At 30.7% G+C, this 13,659-nt stretch overlaps 1 protein-coding gene across 1 annotated transcript in view; it reads left to right on the top strand.

Moving 5' to 3' along the window:
- Positions 1-1,730: 1,730 nt before the first annotated feature.
- LOC111620397 (dynamin-1-like protein) overlaps positions 1,731-13,659 on the top strand; it is a 93,303-nt gene continuing 81,374 nt past the window's right edge. Inside the window, exon 1 of the mRNA XM_023362315.1 lies at positions 1,731-1,989. Coding sequence (XP_023218083.1) covers positions 1,888-1,989 — 102 coding nt within the window. The 5' untranslated portion in view covers positions 1,731-1,887. The remainder of the gene's footprint in view (positions 1,990-13,659) is intronic.

Genomic DNA, 13,659 nt, shown 5'->3' with positions numbered 1-13,659 from the left:
AAAGACACAGTAGCATCAACAACGTGGTGCTGACCCTGAGGTCACACGTTTATTAAACTAAATAAATACACTTAAATAAAACTTATGAAAATTAAGATAAAATTAATAGAAAGAAATTGTATTGTATCAATTTCATGCAGTTTTAAATGTAAGAAAACACTGGTTTTATTAAACTAACGGGACATTCCAATTTTCAACGCTGACTCAGCGCTGATCTCAACATTTGTTAAAATTCGTTCCTTTTTTCAACGTTGAGGTAGCGCTGTTGTCAGCGCTGACTCAACACTCAACAGATATGTTGACTGCTACTTTCCAATGAATTGTGGGTAATTGGTAAGACATTTGAATGGAATCCATCTTGCTGAGAATGGAATTATGGGAACTAAGCAATTCGCACTCGAGTTGGAACGTCGTTGATAACGTCAAATTGTTGACTTCAACACTCAACACTCGCGTTGAAAATTGGAATGTCCCGTAAGATCACAACAATTAGCGAATACACTGTAACCAAACTCCGTTATTACGTTATCGGTTTATGCGAAGTAAATTTACTATTTCTTGGGCGACGGATGATAGGCATTTCGGTTAATACAAATTTCGTTAATTGAAAGTGCAAATTTTTAAGTCCCATTAAATTCGTTTCAATGGGTTTGACTCATATACCTTAAGATTAAATGAAATACGTTACGCCAATGCGTGAAAGAATCACCGACGTAAGAGTTTTTCGGCTTATAGAACACTATCCATTAACAATCATTCTCGTTAACCTGTGTTTTGTTATCAGAAGTTATTCTGAAATGTACCAAACATACTACAGTCGATAACGATGTTAAAAACGAAGCATCGGGAAACATTGGACTAAGGCAAATATAACATTAGGCATAGGTGTGCTTTTTTTAGTGTAGCAGGGGGTGCATATCCAGACGACCCACCTAAAAAATTCTGGGAAACCCGGAATATCAATAATTCATCTAAACTTTATGTAATCTCATTGATGGGGTTTTTGCAGACTGCAATTTGTAAAAGTTGCAGACCTATAAATTCCCACTAGCGTCCTTCCGGCCGTCTTTCCTTACTCTCGAGAACGGAATTAAATAGATGAAAGACAATATGAAAACGTTAGGGATAGGCGGCCCCGATATATGAACTTCCGATGCGAACCGAAAGTCACGTTATTTCAATTCAAAACTTCCCCTGAAAGCAGTTAAAGATTGCCGGCACGACTCTATTGCTAACAGAAAAGTATGATGTACAGGAGCAAGACACTACAGTACTAATTTGAGGTGGAGAGCATATATCCTAAATTAAATAAATTTAAAAATAAGATTAAAAATTGCAGCCCGATATTGTGACGATGTCACAATAAATAATTGCTCGTTTTTAAATAAAGTAATATTTTATAAAATATTTATTGTTACCTTGAAGGCATGGACAGAAATTATCCCTGACGCATAAAACTTTTTTAAAACATGCTAGATACTGGTACTTTCATAAAACCGAAATAAATTTTGAATAAAATTTTATATGATTTCATGTAAAGGTAGAGTTGTATACTCTATCTTTACATGTGGCGGAAAAATTGGCAAATTAGTTTCCTTTATCTTCCTATCGGCAGCGCCATATTTTACGAGGTAAATGCACTCCGCGTTTTTACCTCGTCAAATGTTCGTTAAAAAAAAAAAAAAACCGAGATTAATAATATAAAACTAGCGTCAGAGGGCGGCAACGTCGTTCGTCCGATAGGCGAAGATTGGCGCGGAAGAGGTAGACTGTTGGCTCCGGATTAATATTAACAGTCCCTTTTTTTTCTATGGCATTCGTTTATTCTCGTGATTTAAATAATTAATCGACTAACGTTTTATATAAGTAGTGTCCGAGAATTAAGAAATGGAAGCCTTAATACCAGTTATTAATAAATTACAAGACGTATTCAACACCATCGGTACAGACTCCATTCAGTTACCACAAATTGTGGTGGTCGGTGCGCAAGTAAGTACTCTAACCAATCATTTAAATATTAGACGCTTTTAATTATCTGTTTATGAAAAATTTTTAACTTTACGGAATTTCTAAGTAACGTGCCGAAAATTCGTACAATCGGTGGTTAATCGTTAAATAAGGCGAACAAATATGATGAAATTGTATAAATATTTGCCCGGTAATTTCTTAAATTTGTTAGATCTTGCCGGAAAAAATAACTTCCGAATTAGAGCGAAAGCCCGAAATTCTTGGAAACCTTCGGAATAAAAAAAGAAAAAACTTATTTTGGTCTATGGTCATGGCGTAAATAATAAAATTGAAATTGCACAATTTTAAACAAAAGTTGCTTTCTGTTATAATAAAATTATTTTCTTTTCACTTATAGTTTGTTATTTTTGTGATATAGAATAAAGTAAAATTTGTTAGCATTTTTTAATTAATTACTTGAATTAAATGCAAATATTTAATTTGAGTAATTAAAAAGTAACAAAATAATGCTTATAAATTGAGTCACAATTTGGAGTTAATAAATTTTGAATTCAATTTCAACTCATCTTCAGAAAAAGGTTTGTCATCATTGCCCTAGTCCAGGGGTGGCCAACAGTTTTTGCCCCCGGGCTGAATTGGAAAGAAAACTTTTTCCACTGGCCGAACCAGAGGCTGCCCTAGGAAGATTTTGAGATGGTGCGAGATCTCATTGTGACGTCACCCCGTAGAGACTGAATTGTAGATAGAGATTACAGATACATTTCTCACATTATCATGCTTTATCAACACTATGCTGTACTTACGAGATTTGTAATGGAGGGTTAACTCTAAATGCACAGTGGGTTATTGACCTTTTTTTTCCCTAGGCGTCGGAATTTTTCATTGAGCTATTTGGAATTCAGTAGCTAATATTGAAAAATTTATCGCGGGCCACATAAATTTATTAGACAGGCTGGATCAGGCCATATGTTGGCCATGCCTGCCCTAGTCAAAACTTTTTGGAACCAATTAAGGTTGATGGAGGAAGAGAATAAATTTATTTAGATCTACAATAATTTGAACAGTTTCAATATAGAAACAGGCATGAAAACCCATAACAAAGTAATAAAAATGTATACAATAGTTTTACCAGAGTCAATGGATTATCTGGTCACCGACTGTGAGTGGAAAAGTAGTGGAAATGACTGCATTGGTCACTAGGAACGTTTCAAATGTTTGGGATTTACTACAATATGAAAATAGTAGAAGGCATTTTATTTTTCAGTCATTTAGTTATAAGCATTTATTAATGCATTTAGTTACTAGCATTTAATCATTAAGGCATTTAGTTATTTAGGTTTTACTTATTTAGTCATTAGCAAACATGTCAAGATGCTTTGTTCCCGGATGCAATTCCAGATAATGTAGTCAAAAAGACAATAAAAGGCACTTTTAAGGGTGCCATAAAATTATTTGAAATGCTGGAGATTCATTCCATGTGAAGATAACAAATTAATCCCAAAGGCATGTGTATATGACAAATATTTTGAGATTGAATTCTTAAAATCATTCAGTTACATAATTGATGGGCACTGACTCCAGGTGCTTTTTCATCTAAATTCCCTGCTTGTCCATTTTGTCTAAGCATAGTCCTAGATGTCACCTTTTTTACTTTTAATATATGATCACTGCTAGCCATAGGCAAGAAATAAAATATAGCAACCATTTAAAAATACAAATACAGTAAGACCCCACTTAAGTGGGGGATGCGTTCCTAGACGACAAAGTGCTAAGCGAAACAGCGTTAAATGAGGTCATTTTAACATAGAGTAAATAGGAATAGGGGAACATGCAACCAAAAATAAACAAATTTTACTTTAAGTTATTTTTATATTAATTTGCATAAAATAATATATGTTAAATAACACACAAACATATGCATACAAAAATGTAAAGTTCATTTTTTGTGATGAACGTCCTGGCTTTTCTAAAATTCTTGTTTTTTGCGATAAAGTTGTGTAGTTTCATTTGTTGCTTTTTTTCTTTCTTTCCTTAAGCATTTGTCGGTAGCAAGAGATTGCATCCAAAACACCTCGTTTTGCTTTTGCACTTCTTTCAAAATCTGGATCATTCACTACAATTTGATCGGCGATTTTGGTTATCTTACCAAACTTGTACTAAGGAAATATGTAGAGAAATTCTCTGGGTTCTTTGTTTTCAGAATCACTATTTTCCAGTTCTATATGAATTCCTTGTTCTGCCAGTTCTTGAAGGTTGTTGTTGGTAAGGCTTTCACCAGAAATTTGCAGTAACTCCTCAATATCCTGCTTGTCTACATCTACTTTTGCTGTATCGATTAGGTTGACAATTTGGTCAACCTAACAATACAGCGATAGGCTCTTCTCGTTGAGAATTCTTGGATACTTTCAGCCATAATTTCTTCCACACTCTGTTCATGCATTTATCAGTTAGTTCTTGCCAAGCGAAGTCAATATTGCCTATGGCATCCATGATGCTATATTTTTTCCAAAATTGCACAAACAAACATAGATTTAAGGGAAGTACAGTGCTACAATGAATTGCCACCTTTTCTGGTTGGTTTGTGTTTGTAAATAATCGTATTATATACGAATCAATGAAAAGCCGTGATAATTTGAATCAGAGTAAATTTTGAGCTTTTTTTAGGCTTTGAGCAGACCACATTATATCGAATCAGACCAGAACTTTTACAAAAAAGTTTAAAGACTAACTTTTTTGTAAAAGTTCTGGTCCTTCTTTCTGTCGGCCTTGGTGTGATAAGCACTCCAAATTGTTAAATCCTATTTATCAGGTTATCTAACTCTATCTAACCAAAATAGGGGGTTAGTTTCCATAAAAGGCCACCATAGGTCTTTTATGGGAAACTGACAGATTGCCCATGTGTCACATTACTATATACAAATAAAACCAAAACTGAAAGCAGTTGATGCTAATTGCTTTGTTCTTGTACTCTATTCATTTTTTGCTCTATTTTCTGTTAGGTGCATGCAATGCTGTTTTTTTATTTGACCCTAAATTTTATTAGGCATGTTCAAGGAGCCTTGACATTGTCACTTTGACCCCATTTATATTGATAATGAAATCATGGATCCCTGTTTTTTACATTTACATTTATTTTGTTTCTAGATTCTTCATTGTAATTAATAGAAAATGGCAAAGTTTTAGTCCTTCTTTATCAAAATTGGCTTGACAAATTTTGAGAATGAACTCAATTCTATAAACCACATAGAGAACGTCTTGGGACATTACTTTGTCACACACATTTGTGAAATGACCTTATATCTTGAAAATGAACTCATTGACCCCCATTTTTTATTACATTTTTGAATTCCTCATCACAATTAATGGAAAATAGCAAGGTTTTAATCAAGATCTATTGAACAGATTTTGAAAATGAACACAATTCTGTAAACCACATAGAAGTTTTCTTTGTTAATGCTCTGTCTCAATTATATACTCTTTTTTACAAATACACTTATAATTTTTAAAATTTATATGTGAAAAATATTCAATATTGCTTATGTTAGCAATAACTCTATTAAAACAAAACTGATGAGAAATGTTTTACAGGATATTAAAACATTGGAGTAGAAAATGAAAGAATAAGGATTAAAAGTTACTCCACTTAGTTTATTCTTCCATTTTGTCTTTTGTATTCTTGAAAATATTTTCATACTGCATGATACCAATATACAGTAGAGCCTCGAAAACTCTGCTTAATGTGCACCAAAAGGTGGTCGAGTTTGTGAAAATGCCAGGTTATCGGGAATGGTGTTAAAAAAGGATAAGTATGTGTGTTTCCTCAGAAAATACTGTACTGTACTTGTATGTATTGTTTACTTGAGAATACTACAGAATAAACTGCCCAAATACCCTTAAACAAAGGAAAAGTACGTCCTTTATGAAGGCATAGAGGCTTTACTACATGAAAATGAAAATTAATGAATACACTGTGTACAGTAATTTACCTGATAAGACAGACCTCAGAAAAGCATAAAGCTGTCTACAATGAAAATTATCTAGCTGACTCCCAAGTCCTTAGCCACTGCACTGACACTTTCTCCATTATCCAGCTCTTTAATGCCTGCAACTTTTGCTCCATAGACATGTTCACTTGTTTTCTTTTAAGAGAAGATGCCATCGCAGAGTACTGTTGTCGTGATGGAATCGTTTAGATGTATGGTTCCCATGCTTTTCCTCTTTTTCAAACAAGCAACGGTTGTCACCATAGAAATACGGATCGAGAAACAACCGTTAGTTTTGAAAAGAGAATAGATGATTGGCCGTCAATCATCGGACGATCACACGGACCTCCAATAGGACTACGAAGCGCTCATTGGTCAATCAGCGCTATTTTCATTCCATATAAAAAGATTAAGTTTAAACGGGAAAGTTAAGTTCGCCTAAGTTTGTTTTCGCCCTGCCAAGGTGTGGCCGAGTTATCCGGAGTACCAAGTTTTCGAGGCTCTACTGTAGTTTATTTCATTCACTTGCCAAAATAAAAATATTGAAACTTGGAACATTTTTGGTAATTCTGTTGTCAACAATATACAAAAATCAATTTACTATATTAAATTTAATATGGTATTACATTATACTAAATAAATAAATTTGTAGCTGTCTTACTTTGCTCTTTATAGTGTGTTGTGATTTTTATAATTTTAGTTTGTGTTGTTAATGACTGTTATTGAAATGAGTTTATTTCCAACAGAGTATGGAAGACGGTCAAACTTTACCTATGTGCACCGTCGTGGCCACACAGTGGGTCCCCACTGTGCGGCCACGTTCTAACTTAACCTAACCTTTAACCTATTCTAATAAATTACCAAATTGGTCCAATCTGATTTCTGCATTTGACAGTAATAAAATTTTTAGGAAAATTAGTGAAATGAAAAATTTGCCATCTTTTTGAGACTTTGGATATCGGAGTGCTTTTTGTGTAAGTATCTGCTATGAAGTTTCTAAGAAAAGCGATTACAAGCTTACTGCAGCAATTATGTTTGTGTTTTGGTAAATAAATAGCGAGGTTGCAGCTGAAGTTTTCAACATAAAAACGTGAACGTTGGATATTCAGTGCCACATTAAGCCTAGAAGTTTGACAATGGCATTTGGAATGTCAAGGTTGATTCCACCGACGATCCAAATGCCATTGTCAAACTTCTAGGCTTATGGGAAGGTGGTGCTAAACGTTCAATATTCACATTTTCGCATTGAAAACTTCGGCCACAACCTCACTAATATGTTGATTTTTTTTTTTTGTGTATTCAGTATATAATATTGAACAAAATGGTTATGCAGCCCGTGCTTGTCATTCTCTCAGTTATGTGGCCTGCTGTGAAAAAAATTTGGTGACCCCTGTCTTATAGCAATATCCATGATTAAATACTTGTTAATTTTTTGTGTGGAATATTCTCATTTAGGCTGTTTAAAAATATCTAGCTAGAACTTGTTTCTCAATGCCATATCTTTGGTGCATTTAATTGACATGGGAATCAGGAAAAAAATTTATTGTGCTATGTAAAATTGGTAAACAGTCCTCAAAGCAATTGAAAAAAGAATGCTTGATGTATATTAAATTGAAATATTTTTAATATAAATACTTTTCCTAATTTGTAACAATTGTTTGAACATTTTTTAAGTATTTTTATTTTGCTCAATAAATAATAGTTTTATTTTATTTTATACATGTATTTTTTTTTGTTAACTATACATAAACTTCATTTAATTGGTGCATCCACTTATTGGGTTTTCTAGTCCTAATATGTTGCAGGTAATTGGAATTCACTGTAATTAGAAATCTTTTGAATATCACATTAAGTTTAAAATAAGGGAAAAAATACATACATACAGTATATACTGTAAAGTATAAAGTAAGTGGTGACTAAAAATACCACCAAAAAATATTTTGAAAATTTCCATACCTATTTCTGTTAGTTATATGATTAAAATAATAATAATAATTACTATTTTTATTTAATAAATAAATAGTTCCTTATTTTATTTATAATAATAAATTTAAATAATTAAACAAATTAACAAAATCTAGACATCAAACATTTATTATCATCTTTTGATACCCAGTTTACATTTTTAAGAAGCAATTTTTTTGAGATTTTTAAAGTCTATTTTGGATCAAGACAGATCTAAAATGATTTCTTATATTTAATTTAAATGATTATAAACATTTTTTAAAGCAAAGTAAATTCATCTTTTTATCTGGAATAAAAGAAGTTAAACATTTAGAAAAATGATTGTGCTTAATAAAAACAGCTAAACTAGTTGTATTGATTTAGAAGTTGGAATTTAATATCATTTTTTAAACATCTTTGGGCTTCATCATCAGATTATAAATAACTTCTAAAACTAGAACATCTTGATAATTATAGTATCAGAACAAGAAACAAAACTATTTGATTTTACAAATATCCAATTAAGTTTCAAACTAAATACTGAAAAGTAAATTATAAATTTGAGTAGCTTTGTTCTGATGATGATAAAATTATAGTATGTTTAGTTCTTGTAGTTATATAATAGGTATTTTCTGAAAATTATCATATAAATTAAGATATACAAAATAAATAATATTAACATTTATGGAGTTCATTATAAAATGGTGTTGCCTGAAGATAGTAATTTAAAGCAAAAATGTTTGTCGACATTGAAATTTTACTGGTTTTAAGGATGATATTGATTAATAGTGTAATATTTACCAGTTGTGATTATGCTGTTAATGACAAGAGCCATTTAACATATATTTTAATATATAGTACACAAGAAAATTCTTATACTTATAATCAGTGCTATTTTTCAGCTGGAATGCAGCAGTATGCCATACCAGCAGATAGCACAAAAAATATTGATAGTTGGTAATTAGTACTGGCATACTACCACTCAAAAATTCGGTATACTTGAATTAAAACCACTAAAAAACCTAATAGCACTTATTTCTTTTACTCTGCTGGATGACAGTCTCTCCCGTGTTGAATGGACAGCATCAGACAAACTATTCCCCCAGCTGCTGAAACCGTGGGGGATTGCTGTACATATGTGAAGAGGAGAGGTGATGTAAAAAGAGAGAAAGGGGGAAGAATAGTAAGATTTATAGTTCAAAGAAAGACTTCCTAGCTGTAAAATTAAAACCATATTTTTAGTGGTTTTAATTTTAGTACTGGCAGTTCCTCAGCATAAAAATCCTATATGTTCAGATGAGAAGTTACTAGAACAATAAAAGTGAGCAGAATGAACAGTGTCAATCTAACAACCACAACAAATGCCATGGGTTGATTGAAGCTGACATAAAAAGGATATGAAGTGGGGCTCTGTTTCAGCAGAGAGCTCCACTATATTCTTGTCAAGAAACAAGGGGCAGAGAAGTGTTAATGGTATTTTGAAAGGAAAAGATGATAAAAACATATTTCTGAAAGTAACTATTTAGCAACTGTTGTTAAATCCAAAAGAAATAAGTGCAGATGAAGATATACAAAAACTTTGAAAAATACTGTAAAATGATACAATATAAATGTGTGTTTATAATCAAAAATAATTAGTAGTATTAAATACATTTTATTTATTTATTATTACAGTACTTTTAGTCACCACTTTATGTACTGTTTGTATGTGTTATTTTTTCTTCTGCTTTAGGAAAAGGGTACTGCTTGTAATGATTTTTCATTATCTGGATAAGATATTTGCTAATAGATTTAAGTAATATCTTGTATAATACATATTCTGAATACAATGAATTTTTTTTCATATTTATTTAGTGAATTAGATCATTACTATATTATATGAATATGAAATTGACATTTATCAAAAATTATCTAGAAAGTTAAAATGAGATTAAGAACATTTGGGTTGGCTTATAGAACATTTAATCTACTCTGAGAATTTATTATAAGATTAATAACAATATTCACTGTAGTCTGTCCAATAAAATTTAAATTTTTTTACCTTACATTTGCCCAGCAGTTAGTATCATTGATAGTTAACTTGTCATCATGATTCTGTTTGAGACCAATAGACAAGTAGTAGTTTATCATATTTTTAGTAGCCTAATCAAAATTTTAGTTTTGTAATGACATTTCTATGAATTGAATTTTGATGACTAAAATAATTGTATACATAAATATGGTAGCCCTAGCTGAACTGTACAATTTGTTTAATCTTATTCTTTCATAATAGCATTATTTCATGCTATTTTGCTAAAAAAATCATTACCATTTTAATTTAGTCCATTTTTACTTTTCGGCTGTTATCTATAACAGAGGGAAAGTATAGCTATTGGTCAAAAAATGACTACTTGAGATTTTTAAATTTTTGGACTTGGGACCTTGAAATGTCAAGAAATGCAAAAAAAATTCAGGGGTTTTTATATGTATGGATATTTTTGAGTATGGAGGGAATAATTTTGTTCACCCTGTTTGAAGCTTAATAACTCCTGAGCTTTTTGTTGAAGACTTCTGAAATTTTGCAAGAAGGTTTGTTTATTAGGAGGATTGATACTATTAAATTTTGGTGGTTAAAGATCAAAGGGTCAGGAGATAATGGAAGTTGTGTGTATCTCCAATAGGGTCAAACTTAATGATGATTTTACTTGTTATTAGTATTTACAATTTTTTATAAAACACATTGCTACCATCATAATTAAGCTGTTTGCCATTTTATAATAGTTAAAAATATTTTAAAATTTTTAATCAAATATCATAATCAGATGGTGCCACCAAATGTTGCTGGGAAAGTTAAGCAACTCATTGCTGTATTTTTAAACTACAGTGAAGAAACCAGTTTAAATTAATTAAAGTAAGCATTTGTATAAAATTTAAAATACTATTAGAAAACTTTCCAGTTATAAAAAGTGGTAAAATAAATCTTACCATAACATTAATTACTAAGTAGTAATTGGACAAGTAAAACAAAATTTCAGTGCCCATTGGATGGACTAACAATTAAAATTTACCAGATCTTTACCTTATAAGGTAGCTCATTTTTTGTTGATAAATCTATAGATAGAAATAAATAAGGAAGAGATGAGAGGAGAAAAGATAAAGAAAATAAAGATGATAATACAACTTATAACATCATAATTTTATTTTCATCATTTATTAGTTTTCTGTTAAATTTTAATGATAATTTTCTTATGAATGAATTTCTTACTTTAATTGGAATACTTTAATTACACTTCTGAACTCAGTTTTGGATATTAATTAGTAGTAGTTAACAGTAAAATGTAGAATAAATACCAAAATGATAAAAATACAAATAAATTAAAAATATACACAAAATAAGAAATAGATGAACATGTGATAACTTCTCTCAACATTTGCCAAATCATCATTTTGAGTTCTTATCTAAGAATACTTTCCAAGCTGCCAATAATGTGTTATAGTCTTTGTAATTAATAGATATTGTAGATATGTGAATGCATTGCACATTTATAAACCAATGGATATTGATTTATAAATGTGCAATGCATTCATATATCTAATGTGTTGTGCACTCTACATTTATTCTGGTTTAGTCTCACTTGACTGCAATGGAATTAGGGTCAGAAATTACAGAAGGTTGAGTTAGTATTTTGGATGCACTCAGTGACCTCTTTTAGGTTCTGATGTAATATAAATCATGCATAACACTTCTACTATCTTTAATCAGTATCCTATATATTCCTTCAGGAATTATAATTAATTAGTAATCTTAATTAGTAATCCTATATATTCCTGAAGGAATATATAGGATTACTAATTAAGGATAGTAGTTATGCATGATGTGTTTGTCCATTTTAAATATACTTTCTGCTTGTTAAGGAAACCAAAGTTTTTTTAAAACTTTTAACTTGGAAATGTTTTGACTCATTTGAGCCAACCTCAGCTTCAAAGCCATGTAAATAACTTATTCTTCAAATGTGTTTCTGGAATAAATTCTGCATTTTTAAATTAATTTTAATCTTTGGAAGCATCTTTTACTTTTTACATTGACTTTTTCATTTTCTGAAATGAAAGAATGTCCTGGAAGAAATATGAAATTAACTCTATCAATTTTTTACATGATATTTTCTTTCTTTTACTGGAAGAATTTAGAAGATTTTAAATTTTATAAATTCAGAAGTGATTGTGAGACATTGCAAATTTTGAAACTTTTTTATCCAGAAATATATAATAAAGATAGCTTTTGTTTGTAAATAACCTTTATTTATCTGTATCTCAATATCATAAAAGTATGTGACTACAGTGTATGCAATATTAATCACAAATATAAGAAATATATCTTTGTTTAATGAAATATATGTCCATTTAGCTTTCCTGAATACACACCCTTGTCTTTATCTATTTTAATGTGTTTTCCACTACATTAAATGTACAAAAACAATTTGTATTTATAGTTGGAAGTGGTAAAATGGAATATATTTTACTTCTAAATATTCTGTAAGTTCTACAAAATATTTACTTGTAAAAGTTTAGCATTAATACAGAACTATATGTTACTATGTAATATTGCAGAACTTCATAAAGAAATTGAAAAAATGAATAGTTTAAAAGCATCTATTATTTGCCTGTTTTTTATATTTTGTTGTTTACATAACTCATGGGAAAAAGTTCCTAAACCAGATCAAACATGTTTAGCAGAAACAGTACTTTATCAAGCAATTTTGAATATTTTTATTATTATTATAACAACTTCATTTGAATTTGTAACTTTCTTCAAATGATTTTAATGAAACATGCTGTTTTTAGCATATTTTGGATGTTACTTTCTTCCTTTCAGTTCTCCTGTTTTTTTATCATGCAATGAAAATACATGCCTTAATTTCAAATATCTAAAGATAACTGTTTGATGATATACCATTGTTGTTAAGGTAACCTATTTTGTTTTGAACTAGTGTAAAAATTAAATGTCAGAGTAAAGTAAAAGATAAAAAAGACTGATTGCTCGTTTTTGTTTTTGACCATGCTTATGCATGGAAACAATGTATTTGTATAGCAGATTTTGATCACATTCAGCTATGGTCATCTAAATATATAAAATTGCTTGTCCTGACTGACTGACTGACTCACTCACTCACTGATTCATCATTGCCCAGAGCAGACCGCTTAACCTAAAGAGATGAAATTTGGTAGACAGTTAGGGTACGTCATGGAAACGCACACTAAGAAGGGATTTTTCGAAATTCCTTTGCAGGGGAGAGGATTAAGGCTTAACCGGAAGAATGGCTTCTACTGTAATATTTTAGATGCGATTTTTTTGTTTCTAACTGCGTTTTAGTAGGGTATGCCATGGGAATGCACACTAAGAAGGGATTTGTCGAAATTCCCCCGCGGGTGATTAAGGCTTCATCGAGTACTTAGGTGTATTAAATTAATAATGTTTCAGACATTGTTATAAATATTTTTATATATTTTGATTTTAAAAATGTTCAAATTGTTTTAAATTCAAATTTGTTATTGCATATTGGTTCGATTATAGAACGATTGTAAACGTTCCAGAAAATTGATCAAATTGAAAATAGTTCGTTTGTTTCTCAGCAATTCTCATCATTCTCAGCGGTAGGTGTTATATAACAATTACTATTGGTTGTTGAAATACTGAATATAAATGGAGTTTGCTTGCAAAATCCATGCTGGCAAAGCCATGAGTAACAGCTAGTTAGTGTATAATCACACAGTTGGCCATTCTGTG

This window comes from Centruroides sculpturatus, unplaced genomic scaffold, assembly GCF_000671375.1.
Source record: "Centruroides sculpturatus isolate CEXI.00-Female unplaced genomic scaffold, Cexi_2.0 scaffold209, whole genome shotgun sequence".
In the NCBI taxonomy this organism is placed as follows: domain Eukaryota; kingdom Metazoa; phylum Arthropoda; class Arachnida; order Scorpiones; family Buthidae; genus Centruroides; species Centruroides sculpturatus.
This window is presented reverse-complemented; position numbering and strand designations above follow the sequence as displayed.